Source organism: Erythranthe guttata, chromosome 11 (genome assembly GCF_056151865.1).
Source record: "Erythranthe guttata isolate IM_541 chromosome 11, IM_541, whole genome shotgun sequence".
NCBI lineage: Eukaryota > Viridiplantae > Streptophyta > Magnoliopsida > Lamiales > Phrymaceae > Erythranthe > Erythranthe guttata.
In genome coordinates this window covers 2,343,835-2,360,624 of record NC_142543.1, presented here as the reverse complement: position 1 = coordinate 2,360,624, position 16,790 = coordinate 2,343,835, and the positions used below count along the sequence as shown (strand labels likewise).

Below are 16,790 nucleotides of genomic sequence, written 5' to 3'. Positions count from 1 at the left end.
ATCTTGAACTTTTTTTTAATAAATAGAAATAGTGTATATAATAACTGAAATATTAAATGTCGTTTTAATTTTAAATAATGTCGTTTTGTATTCGAACCTGATTTTGACATATTTTGATTTTTGGCAAAATTCGAAACACAAAAACTATAGTCTTTTGGGGTTAACTTTCTAATCCAACTTAATCTGCTAGATTGGATGTCGTGTGACAAAGTTATGCATGAATGAGTCACATTTTGAATTTTAGATACCTCAATTCATCGAAGTTGTGGGCAGTATCTATTGATTCATGTATATCTTTCTCGTCCGACATCCAATTTTTGTGATTCAAGTTGGATTAGAAAACTAACTCAAAAATACTACAAATTCTATTTTTCGGTTTTGCAAAATTTGGAAAAAAAAATGATCAAAATCACATTTAAAATCGAACGGTATTATTAAAGCTCGAACAACATTTATCATATCCCATATAATAAATGTATGTAATGAAAATTAAATTTGAGCTCCTGATTTCAAACTTTTTATTATAATACAACTAAACTAATTTGTAGTGATAATAAATAAATAAAATATTAGGGTCACTAATAGTCTTATCATATACAGAGGGAACCAAAATATTTAATTATATATATATATATATATATATATATATATATATATATATATATATATATATATATATATATATATATATATATTAAAGTCCCCTGTCTAAATTTCCGGGACAATGCACTATGGTGTCGTGTTGCATTAGATTCCTTGTACAAAATTTGTTGAACAAAAAGAAATTAATTAATAAACAAAATCAAAATAAAGGATCCAGTGATTCTAGACCAATTTCTGAATTTTTCCACTCTTATACAAATTCTTTTATTTAATATTTTATGCCACCCATACCTAATTTATGAGCTACATGTCATTTTTGGCTAAATCGCATACATTGGACATTGAAATTCTTTATTTTAGTATACATAGTTAAATAATTTGTTGAATTACCATAATAATTTATATGCAATATGCTAAAACAATATAATTATTTTCTATTAGATCGACGGGATTAAGTATTGTTAAAACGATCCAATTTGATTATGTAAACCAGTAAAGACTATAACCAGTGGCGGAGTCTGTATAAGGTCGGGGGTCATGGCCCCTCCAACATTTCTCAAATCTCTAATATATTGTGTACAATAGCAATAACGGCCCTTCTCAAATTTTTAATGCATTCGGCCCCAAAACTTAAAATCCTGACTCTACTAATGACTACATCGATATCAATTTAATTATGATTGTGAAAAAAACAATGTAAATCAACCTCAAATTAAGATAACCTCAAAATTTGTTGACATATATTAAAATTATTTAATTATTATTAAGTTCAATGTTTCCATTGAATTTAGATCTTTTCTTTAGACTTTTGTACTCTTCATCAAATGTTTGGTGCATGCCCATGAAATTCACACAATAAAATATAAATCAATTGGTTTTGTTAATCAAATTTAAGTACAATGCACAATCTCTGTTCCCCAGATCCCAATGCTGCAACAATTTCGATGAATAATTGTGATTTATTTTTTATTTTTTTATATTCGTTAAAATTAAAATAAGAAGAAAAAAATACAAGACTCAATTCCTTATAGTAAAATCTTCAAATTAGTGCAATTCAAAATTGGTGGATGTGGCTGAGATAATTCTTGAGTGATCAATAAAAAAAAATTATCCTTAATTTTTTGAAAAGGTCAAAGTTGACCGGTGTGCTATAAGTCAAACATGAACTAAATTCACTTAATTCAGACATACACAAAACAGAGTTTTGTCCACTATCTGCTGCATGCAGCTCTTTTAGATGACTTTGATGAGGTCTGAATCTGCTCTAGAATTAGTATTTGTTGAGAAACTAATGTTTTTATTATTTTATTATTTTTTAAAACAGCTTTAAATTTTATTTAGATGTGACACTAATAATATCATATTTTATTTAAAATTAGTTGGTTCCATATCGATGCAGAATAGTTATGCACTGTATGTTGCACGGACGCAGAAACGGCGATACACACCCATCTAAGGTAAAAAATTGAAACGAAATCTTCGAATTCCGCTACGGCCATCCAAAAAATCTCGATACTGAAACAACAATATTCATTTTTGAAATCCCAAAAAAAAGTCCACTTTTTTTTCGTGTTTTTGCTACGTATACATATGAAATTTCAATTTTCGATTTTTCTAAACCCTGAATTAGAATTATTCTATATTTTTCGGAAAATGCTAACTTCGACCATTTCCGTTCGATTTCCAACCCTACCCAACAATATCTATGGGCTGAATATTTTTATTAATGAAATTATAATATCTATGGGCTGAATACTTTTATTAATTAAATTAAATAAATCCATAATGAACAAGCTGTTAAATAGATTAACAAAGTTGGGGCATGCATTTTGGTAACCATACCACATACGATGCACTGTCACACCAAGTTGCATATATCTAGATTTTATATTACAATAAAACCATGCAAATTATTAATTTATTATAATTTTCTCAATATTTTATTTACAATATGTATGTAAAGGCTATAGCATAATTTTATTATACATGTAATAATTGATGGTAATGAATTCACCACTTGACCAATTTGCTATATTTATTGGCAAATAAATAAAAACAAACCAATTTAATTATCACCGTAGTGGGATTTAAAGAAACACATATACTATATCATCTTTGCGAGATTGGTTATAATTATTATCCATCATACATGTGGAGACAAAATTGAATTTGTCACACCAACTTATAAGTTATGTGCATTCAATTGTATTTATCTTCCCTCTTTCTTTTAATTAAATTAATGGCGAAAACTAGGGATTTATTTATTTTTTATTTAAACTTTCCTAAATGAAAATTGTAATTTCAGAACGAAGAGAGTGTGATGGGGGTCAATTTGGCAGCTTCGGGCTGAGCGCTCTAGAGTTAGATCCAAGAAAATAATAAGCCTAAGGGAAGTCGAGCAATGCAAACTGCATTATGCATGGGCTTTGAGAGTTCGTCTTAGAAGGAGGTCTATAAGAGCGATCATGCTCGTCAAGAAAAGAGGTCGCAGCTACGGAATTTGTTCGCACACATGAATGGAAAGTGCGTAATAGGCGGCGAGCAGGAGAAGACTAATAAAAAACGTGGATTCGAGATATCTTTTATGCGAATATAAGGAAAGAAGATAAAGTCGTACAAGAGATAAAAATAGGGTCAAATAAGAGAAAATATTTATTATAGAAGATCTTGGCTGGATACACGCGCAAATCTCTTATAAATTGACTACAAACTAATAGTGAACTTCTAAAACTCGAGTATTTTAACCAGAAGAAATGATAGTAAACATCTATAATATGATAGTGAACAGTTGAAAATTCCTTGAGGATTAACAGTAAACTTATAAAAACCGGCAGGAAAATGACACTAAACTTAGAAAATAAACTTACAAACTACAAAATCTATTATTTAAATTTCTAGTAGAATAAGGTAAGATGAACTTTCAATTAATTGTCCCAATTTTTTTTTATCAATTTGTTACCCATGATCTCATGTCCAATTACATAGAAAGGGTAAATGAAAACCACCCCGAGGTATGGTGAATTTAAGAAAAAACCCCTCTTGTTTGGATAATTACATATATTCCTTAATTATGATTTTTTCTTACACTTTCCACCCTTATGGAATTAAATTCAACATAATCATCTAGATTTCGTGGAATGTGCTCTAGTTTGTACTCGTTTTGTGTAAAAATACAGTTTCTGATGCACCACAATCTGATATATACAAGCCGAAAAACACATATTATGATCATCTTGCTTCAAAATGTGGAGTTCGGATGGAATAAAACAGTTACAAAAATGATAATATTCCATATAATCTCGAAAATTCCATTAAATTTAAAACTGCAATTAAAATGAACGTGTAAAAATATTAATAGTTAAGGGAAGGGGCAATTATAATTACCCCTAAAAAATGATTAGGAAGAAAAATAATAGTGGGGGTGGTGACCAGCTGTACCGGTTTAGAAAGGAGAGCACAACAAGTGGCAGCATGAAAGAGCTACGACCGACTAAACCGGTTTCCGGGCACCATTCATTGAACCGTGTAAATGAAAGGATTCAGAGCACAAGGTTTCCCTTTTCCGGCCCTCATCATGTATCTAAAGACTTTTGACACCTCACCAAATGATTTTATTTTATTTTTTATTAATATAATATATATATACACACAGTGTGTGTATGTATGTATGTATACTCATGCATGTTGCATTCAGTTGGCCCATATATATATATATTATATATATAAATTGCTGATATATAAACACAACACTGTGTGTAAAAAGGGCAAAGAGGAAAACACAAGCTACACATTTTTCTTCATCTTTCTCTCTCTAGTTTTTCCCCCTACGGTGGTTGGGGTTTTGTTTTCAAGATTCAATCTTGGCTAATCTTTTTTTCGTCGGATGCAAGTGTTGTCTGAAATCTTGATCTGGGCTTTCTTGATTTTGTTGAAAAGATTCAATCTTTTTTGTGAAGAACAGCCATGCCTGCTCTTGTTAATTACAGGGGTGAGTTTTCTCAATTATTATTATTATTTTGTTTAATTATTATGGATTTCTTGATTTTTTTTGGTACTGTTAATTAATTGTGAAACTTCTTTATTTGATTGGGGTTTGAGCATATAAAGATCTAGTTTTTTTTCTTTCCCTAATTAAATCATGTATTTATACAAAGAATGTATGGATTTTGCCTGTTGTATATGGAAACCCCCTTGTTTAGATCTTCAATTGAATTACATGATTTTGTCTCAATTTTGTTCCAAATACTTCCATTAATGAAATATGATTATTTCCTGCCTTCTTGGAAGAAACATAACTGTAAAAATTCAATCTTTATATTATATGAGATCCACATAGACAAATTTAGCTGACTTTAATTGTTTCCATTGGCCAATCAGGTGATGACGATTTCAATTCCATCCGTTCGTCATGTTCCGGAGATTCCGGCCTTGTTTTCTCCATCGGGTCCCACGCGGAAGTCTACTGCCCGCCCAGAAAGAGGTCCCGCATCGCCGGCCCATGTACACTTGGCGCAACCCTATTGGCCGACGATAAAACACCCTCAATCGACACGCTCCCAGACGAATGCCTCTTCGAGATCTTCACGCACTTATCCAACGGTCGGGAGAGGAGCACCTCCGCTTGCGTCTCCAAGCGGTGGCTATCAGTATTGAGCAGCGTACGGTGCTCCGAGTTTCACCGGATCAAAACCCCGCAAGAATCGGATATCGAGATGGAGTCGTGCGATGGGTACCTCACGAGGTGCGTCGAGGGGAAAAAAGCAACTGATATAAGGCTGGCGGCTATTGCTGTCGGCACCTCCAGCCGTGGAGGACTAGGAAAGCTTTCGATACGAGGAAGTAACTCTAGTCGGGGAGTTACTAACCATGGTTTGTCGGTGATTGCCCGTGGTTGCCCTTCGCTAAGGGCTCTCTCGTTGTGGAACGTGCCTTCTGTCGGGGATGAAGGCCTATTCGAAATTGCGAGAGAATGCCATTCGTTGGAAAAGCTCGATCTTTGCCAATGCCCTTTAATTACGAACAAGGGTTTATCAGCAATTGCGGAAAATTGTCCGAATTTGACCTCACTCACAATCGAATCTTGCATAAACATCGGAAACGAGGGTATTCAGTCCATTGCTAAATTCTGCCCTAAGCTAAATTCGATTGCGATAAAAGATTGTCCTTTTATCGGGGATAAGGGTATCGCTAGTCTATTGTCGTCGACTTCCGACGCGTTGACTAAAGTCAAACTTCAGAATCTGAACATCACCGACTATTCCGTCGCTGTGATTGGTCACTACGGAAAATCCGTCACTAATCTCATCTTAAGCGGGCTACAAAACGTGAGCCAGAAGGGGTTTTGGGTGATGGGGCAAGCAAAAGGTCTAAAAATGTTGTCTTCGTTGACCATCACTTCTTGCAAGGGAATAACCGATCTGAGCATCGAATCATTGGGAAAAGGTTGTCCTAACCTCAAACATGTCTGTCTCCGTAAATGCTACTTCGTTTCCGACAAAGGGCTCGTAGCTTTTGCAAAAGGTGTGACCTCGCTCGAGAGCTTGCAATTGGAAGAGTGCAACAGAATCACACAAATCGGGATATTGAATGCTCTCTCGAGCTGTGTTTCGAAATTGAAATCCGTTTCGTTGGTAAAGTGCATGGGAATCAAGGATTTAGCTACGGAAATTCCGTCGCTATCTCCATGTGAATCTCTCAGATCTTTATCAATCAAGAACTGCCCCGGATTTGGAAGCACTAGCTTGGCTATGGTCGGTAAACTCTGCCCGAATCTCCACCACTTGGATCTCAGTGGACTATGCGGGATCACCGACGGGGGCCTTCTTCCCCTTCTCGAATCTTGCCAAACAGGGCTCGCTAGGGTTAATCTGAGCCACTGCTCGAATTTGACCGAAGAAGTTGTGTTCGCACTAGCTAGGTGCCACGGTGGGACCCTCGAATTGCTCAATCTTGAAAACTGCCAAAAAATCACCGACGAAAGCTTGACGGCTCTTGCTGACAGCTGTCCATTGCTCAACGATCTTGATCTTGCCAGGTGTACGATCACCGATGCAGGTGTCAATGCTTTGTCGCGTGGGGTCCACACGAATCTGCAGATTCTTTCCCTGTCGGGGTGCTCGATGGTATCGAACGAGAGCATGCATGCACTCGAGAAAATGGGGAAGACACTATTGGGATTGAATATCCAGCACTGCAACTCTATCAGCAGCGGTAAAATCGAAATTCTCACCGAGAATTTGTGGAGGTGCGATATTCTCTCGTAAAGTTGATTGTGTTAAGTGGGACCCACAGTAAGTTTTTTCCGTGGGAGATCAAAGGCAAATCGGGTTTTTCGCAGGCTTCCTTTTGTATTTGACGAGCCTGTTAGCAAACTTTTTTTTTTCGGTCCTCTCTCTGTTCCAAGAGAGAGGCCGATTCTTTGAATGCCTTTGGTTTTTCTTGAGAAATACGGTTATGGGGTTCCGCTTCTCCGCTTCTCGACTTTACCCCCTTATGGTGGTGCTTCACTTCAAGCTTCGTCGGAGTTTTCGAGCTACTCGGTACTACTACTACTACTACTTCCCGGTTTCATATTGTGTCAGAATAAAAAGCTTTTCTTGGCTTAGTTTATGTTCTATGGTATTATTATTATCCTAGTACTTTGTGCCGTGTATGTACGAGTCGTGTTTGTTGTTCGTTTGAAGTTGTGTTTGTTGTGTGTGTGTCTGTGGGTAGTTTTCGATTTTAGGCGATCGATTTTAGGGTTACGGGGGATGTCTGTGTGACTCGGGACTTGGCCATGGCAGCTTAAGATTAGTTCTTTTGTTTGCTATGAACAGCCTTTATATATGGCTGTTTTTTTTTCTTTGCCTGGTTCTAGGTTTTTTTAATGGGATTATTTTATTAATCCTGTTTATGCAGATTTTCCCCTTGGTCTCTCTTGATTGATTGTACTATGAATGAAGCTACTCTTCTTGATATGTAATAAAAGAAACTGGGTTGTTGTGTCTAAATTATGTGTTTGGATTGTGTGATTGTGTAAGATTTATGGCAAATTACGGCCACCCTGATGTAATGTCAAATTACAAAAAAGTCCCTCTTATGTTTGGGTACAATTATGTATTGTCTTACATGTCTACTCTTATGGTGTCAATTTTATTGTTTTTGTGCAAGACATTACATAGTTCTATTCTTACGGTGTCAGGTTTACGTTTTTTCGCAAGACACTACATAGTTGATGGAGGTGGTTGTAATTTTCCAAATATGATGGTTTTTTTCGTAATTTGGCCTTGCATCAGAGGGTGGTCGTAATTTGCCCTGAGATTTAAATTTTTTTATTATTTTTTTCTTGAAAAAAAATTGGAGATACTTATGGCAAAGCAATTGAACCCCACTGAATAAAAAAAGTGTAATGGTTGTTGGGATAAAAATTGTGTGAATGCATCATCAGAAGCAGTTGTTGTCTTCCCTGTTTGAATAAGTGAATTTATATTATATTCAAATTTAAATTTAGGTTCAATGAACTTGTCCCTTTTCTTTTGATTTTGGGAGCCCACTTTGATCATTTACATTATTGTTTTTAATTTGTGAAGGGTAAGAATGTCTTTCTTACGTCATTGTTTGTTGGAAATCAGAAATACTGCAATACTTTGATTTTTCAAATGAAAAGCGTGTTGAGAAATTAATGCAATGTGGTATTAGTATATTTACTTTCCGTGTGGATAATGAAACTTTCTACACGCTTCTAATATTAACAAATAGGGTAAATTACGGCCAACCCCCTAGATAGGGTTGAATTACGAAAATACCCCTCATGTTTGAGTAATTACAACAATTCAATCATTTAAGAACCTTCTTACACGACCAACCTTATAGTGTCAAAGATTACGTGGAATGTTCTCCAATTTGTACTCGTTTTGTGCAAAAATACAATTTATGATGCATCACAATCTGATATTTACAAACCAAATGACACATCTTATGATCATCTTATTTCAAAATGTGGAGCTCGAATGGGATAAAACGGGTACAAACTGGAGAATATTCCGCTTAGTTTAGAACATTCCACTAAATTTGACACCACAAGGATAGACGTGTAAGAAGATCCATAGTTGGGGGTGTTGTAATTACCCAAACATGAGGGTTTTTTCGTAATTCAACCATACCTAAGGGATGGCCGAGATTTATCAAAGTAATTATTAACAAAATAGACATTACAATTAATGATCAATAGTATATATAGCAATTCCCTTTATTTTTTTTCCTCACATCAGCAACATGATACAGTTTCACTATGCAATTTCTTTCCTATCTTATACAAATATTTATCGCATTTCACCGAAAAACCACTTTTTTCGACATAAAAGTTACTTAGACCACAAAAGTCGGTCTAGAATTGAAAAGGATTTGCAATTGCTTAACCAACTGATTTGCTTCATACCCTCGAGTAAGGATCAACAAGTCATTGTTCTAAGCAAAGCAGAACTTGGCGTACCTTCATTCGGTTTCCAAATAATATTATCAATCGTCCCACATAAATTCTTGTAAAACTGCCGAAAAATAAAAAGAAAATTATCAGAAAAGAAAATTCACGAGAATCGAAATTCCAAGAGTGGAAGTTAGTTTAGTATGGTAGAAGCAAAGGTGTGACCTTGTGATATTCCAGGGTGTCTCCAGCTGCCTTACGCACATCAACCATAAAAAGAGATGGTGCAACTTCGTAAACCTATAAAAATAACCAATATGAAATTGTGTGTGTGTGTATATATATATATATATATATATATATATATATATATAAAAAAGAAAATGAAACCACTAAAACGTTAGGCGGTAAATTGAAATGTCAAACTTGCCTCCAGCACAACAGCAAATTGACCGGCCCTATTAGCAGATGTACCCTCGAGTCTTGTCTGTTAAGCGATTGTCATTGAAAGTAATTAGCAAGGACTGAGTGAAGAATTGTAATCTCGGACAACAAATTCGTAGTCTAAATAAGCATGCCTAGATAATATGGCTAAGCCCATCAAGTGAATACGAATAAAGGGCATGTCACCACATAATTTAAGGGAAGAAAACTAGACCTTGTAATTCCGTGTGTGAACCTTGAGACCCATCGACTCAGCAGCTGCCTCAATTGTGGCAATAATAACTCTGGCAGGTTGTCGAGAAACAAAACGTGTCTGCCGTTTAATGTAATCCTGTGTACAGGCATAGATAGAATCCATCATTAGATAACAAAAGGATTAAATCATGAAATCTAAAAACGTAAGGGGGTGCCTTTGGAAATATAATTGAAACTGCAGTGACTGTGAAGCTAATTTCTTGTGCGTTGGAAGTCAGAAAAAGACGGCACATGTTAGAAAAGAGCATGTTTCCTTTTTTAAAGAAACACGACTACGGTAGTTAAAGCTCTTAGTAGTTTACAGATGAGAGCTATGATTTATATAATCATAATTCTATGGATATACCTGCCGCCTGTCAAACAAAGCTGATAAGTTTAACCCTTGAGAAAGGGTAATCATCTCAAATGCATTCATTATCAGAGGGCCATTGTCATTACTCCGCATTTCCTCATTGACATATTTATCCTGCATTTTCAAACAATAGAACGTATTTCATTGAATGAAGATATACTGAAACTCAACAAGGCATAGAACAAAAAGTTTTACAAGCATTGAAGCTACGATATCGTTAATTTGAAAAGTCATCCTCACAGACAAACTGAACAAAGTATATCTACATAATAGAGAGCGGAAAATAATTCAACCTCAATATCGTCAAACACAGCACAAACATCATCCAGAGTCACCGCTTCATCTTCTCTAGGTCTGACGGCCACATAATTTTTCTGGAACCACGGGTCTCTTTTTATTCCTCCAATTTTAATTCGCTGCATATACTGTACTAGTCAGTTGTCAAGCACATACAAACATGACAAAGTAATATTTATATAACATGGTACTCAAGAGAGAGGAAATAGAAATCAAAGTGCACTAAAGTTAGTGAAAAATACTTGAAAAAGCCAGACAAAAATACAGTGACATCAATAAACTTAAAGGCCACGGTACCATCTTCGCTTGCAACAGAACTGCATGGATATTATTGCGAGTCTTAAACTTCAAATGTATCAGATTTAAATGTACAGAACTCAGATTTGTCCTCGTTTCCAGGGCGGGTGATTTTAAACAAGGTTCTTGTCATAACCCCAAGGAGAAAAGGGCGTTGCTGGAATCTATACTTTTGAAATTCTGGCGTTAATCTTAATTTATGTTGAACAATTTGCCAACGGTGGTGACTGGAGATAACTCTCTTCAATTATTCCTGGGATCCTCGTACTATGTAGTAGCATTCTCTTATGAGTAGGCAATTTTGAAAAACATGTGCTAAAAAAGTCAGATTATTTCCGCTTATAAATCGAAAACAAGAATACATTGTTATTCAAGTAGACCATTAAAAAAAATCAAGACAAGTCACAAGTGTACACTGCTATAATAGTTTTCCTGACACCCTTGACTTTAGTTGGGGCGGACACTCAGCTGGGGTTAGTTCATTAAGACTTGAGAGTTTAGCGGTTCTAAATGGATGAATCAATGATTTAGTTCCAGATGGGATCAGATATCGGGTAGCATAATATCCAATCGGGTACCTCAAATAAATCCAGAAAACATAAAACCCCAACAAAGAAATGAAGTCGGGGAAAGAAGGACAAAAAATAAAGGAAAAAGAAGAGGAAAAAAAAGGAAAAAGAAAAGGAAACGAGAAAGATCAAGATACTCATTCCTTTGACAATCACGCTATTAGTGATTAAACTTCAAAACAAAGACATAAACTCAAAGAAGCAGCTGATATCTAAAAAAAAAATTAAAACAGTGCAATGCTTCACAAACAGCTAAATAGTTCCTTGTGATGACCATTTTCATAGAAACTTAAATTCTGTACTCACAGTTTCAGGGTTGGGGTCGAGGATTTTATGTATCAATGATGTCGCAGCCGGAGAAAACCAAAACGGACATGAAAACTGAGCAGCAATGATCTGTACAATGATTAAATATTGAGAAAAATGTCTAAAAAATGTGTATGGTACTGACAGATTATCAAGATGGAGAGCGAGTTAGCATATAAACACTGGCACACTGGCATTTAGTAGAGAATTCAATTCGTAAGTGGTAACAATCCAATTAAATTTCGGAAATCTTTTCTGGTGGATATCATCTTTTCTGGTGGATATCATCTTTCTGGTGTTTACCAGAACCTATGGATTTAGAAGTGAACTTACAGTCCACAAATACAATATTAATAAATGTCCACCAATTTTTTTTTAGAAAATCTTTAGCATATTGCTGAATCAGGTAGCAGCAGAGTTCAATTGATAGGAAAATTTAATACTACTTAAACAAAAGCATGAAGCTTCAAAAAGCATGTTAAGAATGATATTTTGAATCTGTGGTCCAAATCCATGCTTCGATGTATATCATCTGTGACATTTGAAAGCTAAGAATGAACAGATTAACCTTGTTATACAATGAGGGAAGGTCTGGCTCGTCAAATGGAAGGTAACCTGCCATTATAACATAAAGAATCACACCACACGACCAAACATCAGCAGCAGCACCATCATAACCTTGATTACTTAGTACCTAAAGACATTGGAGGTGACAAATCAAGATATTAGCAAAAGAGAATCATGTTCTTCTATAAAGGCAGCCAATAAAACAAGGATACGCGATGTAGAAATATGTAGCTCTGTTGTGTTAGTATCTAACAAAAATCATACCTCGGGCGCAACATAATTTGGAGTCCCACAAGTTGTATGAAGAAGATCAACTCCCTGGACATGAATTCGGTGAAGATGAGAAAAAAAATGTAAACACGGTCGCCACCTCAAAGTAAAACACAAATAGCTGAAAATGGGCATTGTACTTACTTGTTGAGGCAACGCACTCAGTCCAAAATCAGAAACCTTCAAGTTTCCTTTGGAATCAAGGAGCAAGTTTTCAGGCTATACATACAATTTATCACTCAAAATTAGAAAGTGACAAAATGAATGTTTACCTAACTCAATCATTATTAAAGACTGCCGCACACCTTTAAGTCCCGGTGATACACGCCTTTGCTGTGGCAGTGTGAAACTGCATCAATTAGTTGTTGAAAGTATCTCCTTGATTCATTCTCAGAAATCCTGCCATGTTGAACCTGAGCATTCAGAAATACATGAATGGCAGTTGGTCGTGGGCACAATCACAAATATTTCATTCACTGTTGCTTCAAAATAATAGCCTCAAGGAATCTCAAATGCACAAGAAGTAGGCGAAGAAGATCAACGTTTCATCCAGTGTTTCAAAAATTACATATCTTGCCAAATTAATGTTTGTTCACTATCCATTTCATTATAAACAGTTTCAATGCTCAACTATTAGTAATTATAATTAAATTACAAAAAAATCAACTTCATTTTCAGATATAGACTATAGAGTACTTACAATTTTATCAAAAAGTTCTCCTCCGGTCACAAACTCCAGAACTATGTAAATTTTTGTGTGGCTGGATAAAACCTAGAAGGCAGACAAACAAAAACGGAAACGTCAGCAAGATTCACAGCAGATACCTATTGCAGGAGCTATATTAAAATAGATATTTAAATGAAAATCTACATCAATCTGAATTAGTTAGTAGCAGCTTGGCATACCTCATGCAGCTTGACTATACAAGGATGTCTGACAATCTTCATGATGGATATCTCTCGTTTTATCTGGTATCCAACTTTGAAATATTACTAATATGACTTGGTAAAGAAAAATTAAAATCACAAAAACAGAAAGCTCCTGTATAACAGCATTAGTATAATGGGTGCCCGATGCCTAGAAATTACATAGTTTCAATATCACAATTTCTTAAATGTGATTATTTGCCGTATCCAGAATAGTAGTAATCACTGCCCTCATAGAGCTCGTTGCAGCTTCTCATTATTTACAAATTACAAACATATCTCATAATTGGAATAATAATAAAGAAGCCTTGCTATTAGTCACTGCTGCAGTGAAACCCTAACATATAATAAGATAAACAACAATCTCAAGCATATGCAACCATTATAAAAAGTCCCTTTTCAACTAATAAATGAAATCATATAACGCAAACATAGTCAATCGATCGTTGATCGACAACAAGAATGTAAAAAAAAAAATACCTGATCAACCATTTTATGCTTGAGAATGGTACTCTTGGCCAAGACTTTGATGGCAACACTCTCGCCCGTTTCCGTGCTCTGTGCAAATTTAACTTTCGCAAAAGTCCCCTCCCCAATGGTTCTTCCGAGTTCATACTTGCCAACTTTTCTTTTCACTGCCATCATTTTCGATTGACAACGCTCATTTCACAGAGCGTTTCGTTCAACGAATCGCTTACTTTACACAAACACGAACAGCTTCATTGCACACACACACACACAAAAAAAAAAAAAAAAAAAAAAAGTCAACCCTATGTGAAAAATTAAAAAAAAAATGCATAAACATCAATGATCCCAATTCATAAGAAATTAATTCACATTATTGAAATTAACCAACCAGGCATCAAATTAACAACATCAGGCAAACCTCTTTTTCCCAACCATTCAAAAAAAATAAAAAAATGGTGATAATCCAATCGATCACAGCATACACAAAATAATCGAACTCAAAATTAAAATGATACCAACATAAATTCCAAATTTAAACATGCATGTGTAATATAAAATGAATCTTCACTACCCGCTGCCTAATTCTGGACTGTAAATTAGCCACAAAAAAAAAAAAAGGAAGAACAAAATTGCAATAATCCGATAAAAATGAAAATACAGCCGTGTAATTTACCACGTCCATCACAAGGGAGAAAATATACCGTTTGCAGGAGGCTGGGATCGCCGCGGATAACTGAATAAGATCCGATCGCCGGAGCTAAATTAATGATTATTTATCGTAATTTTAACTGAGTTTTACCGAGTTCACAGCGCAGAGAGAGAACAAGAGAGGGAAAGGTGATAAATTTTGACCACTCAGATGTAGTAAATATCTATATATACACATAGTTTTTAGGGTAAAATTCATTTTCACCCCTTACTTTTCACTCAATCTTCATTTTAGTCCTTTTACTTTCAATTGACTTCAATTTCATCCCCATTCATTTTAATTTTAATAATAATAACTAATAATAATATTATTATGATGTTATTATTAAAAGTGTATTTATATTTTATACCACTACTCATCTGTTATAATATAAAAATGAAAAACACAAACGATGAATTGTTGGAGATAGGCATATGTACTTAATTACTTTGAAATAAATATTACACCAAACATAAACACAAAAAATAGAACAAGTTCAGAGGAAGAAGATATAATAGAACGAGACAACTTGAATACATGGAGTTGTTAATATATTTAATGGCTCAGTTCCCTCACACAGTCCAGTCGATTCATTTTGTTCGGAATATCCAAATGGAAGCATCACTTATAGGTTTCAAGAACGAACCATTCACCCAGACACAGACATCTTAGATATCACTCGAGTTGATCACCAACACATGTACAGTCAACCAATGAATAATAAACACTCATCAAATTAAACCCAGTATTTCACTCAAAAATATTCAATGTACTCATAGAAAACTAATATTGAAGACAAAAAGTGGTTTGAATTTGAAAACAATGTATTAATTACTCTTAGATGATCTCTCTAGCATTAAATGTGCTCCATAGTCAAGGTCTCCTATTGTACACTGAAGACTGTAGAGTGTCACCGGAAAAAGAAAATGGGTGACGGAGGTACTGAAAGAAGAGAGAGAAGAGAAGAGAGACGCGGCGGAAGAAATGAAAGAGAGATGAAGGTTGAGAGAATCTTTCAAATGACCGGTAGATGAACAATCAAGATTAGGCAAGAAAAGAATGGATGATCAAGATCACTCAAGTTAGGTTTTCTTGAATCGGGAATTGCTTGAAATCTTTCGTCAAAATACTTTCAAGTATCAATAAAGCCAATTTCGTCAGCCAAAATTAGTGTTACATAAATTGGATTACGATTTTTAGGTAATTTGGTAAGAGTAGTACTTGAAATTATAAATTTGTCATGATAAACACATGCAACGTGCATGTGTATATTTGCCATAAATATGTCTTGTCCATCGGTAACTGAGATACACCAAATATGCAAATAAATACTTACTGGTGAATTTTATTGCAAATTGATGGAACAAATCATAAATAAAATATGGCATCAAAATTAAGTCAAGTAGTGGATTGATCATATACCAAAACGAACCGCCGCAATGGCGTAAATGATGATTTATAGTAATTCCGAAAATGATATATAATTGTTAAAACCTAAAACCGGCTCGTGAGCTCGATGAGCTGGTTGATAAAAGCTCGAGCTCAAGTTAATTGAAAGCTCGATGAGCTTGAGCTCTAGCTCCAGTTCACCAAATTTGATTCGAGCTCGAGCTCTGCTCGTTTACACTACTATACGTAGTAACATGAAACCCCAATATATATTATAAATAATAATAATAATAATAAAATTAATGTTGCCGGTCTTTGAACATGGGCTGTCACAGTTAATTTGTAATTAAGTCCCATGGGCAAGGCTTTGTTCATTGGGCCCTAATAAAAAGAACATCACAAACTAAAAAACAAACTAGGCCCTATAACCCGAGAGAGAGAGAGAGAGAGAGAGAGAGAGAGAGAGAGAGAGAGAGAGAGAGATTAATTTAATAAAGACAAATAATTTAGATTACAATTTTACATGCATGTGCGTGTACCTATTTAGTATTTAGACATGGATTTGAACTTTCTACCCTGTTTTTTCTTTTTCGTTTTGTCTTTTTTTTTTTTTTTTTTTTTGGGAATCTTGATCTTACACTTCGTAATAAATGAAATAAGATTACAAATCTGATCACAAATTTTTATAACAGTTAACCGTGCAATGCAGCTCATTACGGTTCACATTTTCTCAAACTGTGAATAGACCGTTTTCGAAACCCAAAATCAAAAGCGAAAAAACATATAAAAAGAAATATTCAAGTCAACCAATTAAAAATATCTAACAAGCATCTAGGAGAGGGTCCTACTAATAGAAATTTTCTTATTGTTATTCAAGATTTGAAAAGATATCAATCAATTTACGGTGAGTGGCAAAAAATGCTATCACATGGAACTTTGATGCACATTGATAAA

At 34.8% G+C, this 16,790-nt stretch overlaps 2 protein-coding genes across 4 annotated transcripts; one reads left to right on the top strand and one right to left on the bottom strand.

The window, feature by feature from the left end:
• Positions 1 to 4,147: 4,147 nt before the first annotated feature.
• LOC105974073 (EIN3-binding F-box protein 1) lies at positions 4,148 to 7,595 on the top strand. Its single transcript, XM_012999131.2, has 2 exons — positions 4,148 to 4,591; positions 4,981 to 7,595. The coding sequence occupies exons 1-2, from the start codon at positions 4,567 to 4,569 to the stop codon at positions 6,864 to 6,866; spliced, it is 1,911 nt and encodes a 636-aa protein (XP_012854585.1). The 5' UTR covers positions 4,148 to 4,566; the 3' UTR covers positions 6,867 to 7,595.
• A 1,169-nt stretch (positions 7,596 to 8,764) lies between these two features.
• Positions 8,765 to 14,622, bottom strand: LOC105974116 (CBL-interacting serine/threonine-protein kinase 24). 3 transcript variants are annotated; one of them, XM_088825226.1, is made up of 15 exons: positions 14,461 to 14,622; positions 13,772 to 14,008; positions 13,271 to 13,333; positions 13,065 to 13,136; positions 12,670 to 12,777; positions 12,509 to 12,583; positions 12,359 to 12,412; positions 12,096 to 12,221; positions 11,528 to 11,617; positions 10,352 to 10,474; positions 10,053 to 10,172; positions 9,666 to 9,782; positions 9,438 to 9,494; positions 9,233 to 9,307; positions 8,765 to 9,131 (listed from the first exon to the last, which is right to left on the bottom strand). In XM_088825226.1, the coding sequence occupies exons 2-15, from the start codon at positions 13,934 to 13,936 to the stop codon at positions 9,036 to 9,038; spliced, it is 1,341 nt and encodes a 446-aa protein (XP_088681352.1). In that variant the 5' UTR covers positions 13,937 to 14,008; positions 14,461 to 14,622; the 3' UTR covers positions 8,765 to 9,035. The 3 variants fall into 3 exon arrangements, with proteins under 3 accessions (XP_088681352.1, XP_088681351.1, XP_088681350.1); XM_088825225.1 differs by having other exon boundaries at positions 13,772 to 13,988; positions 14,461 to 14,593; XM_088825224.1 differs by having other exon boundaries at positions 14,433 to 14,572.
• Positions 14,623 to 16,790: the final 2,168 nt, after the last annotated feature.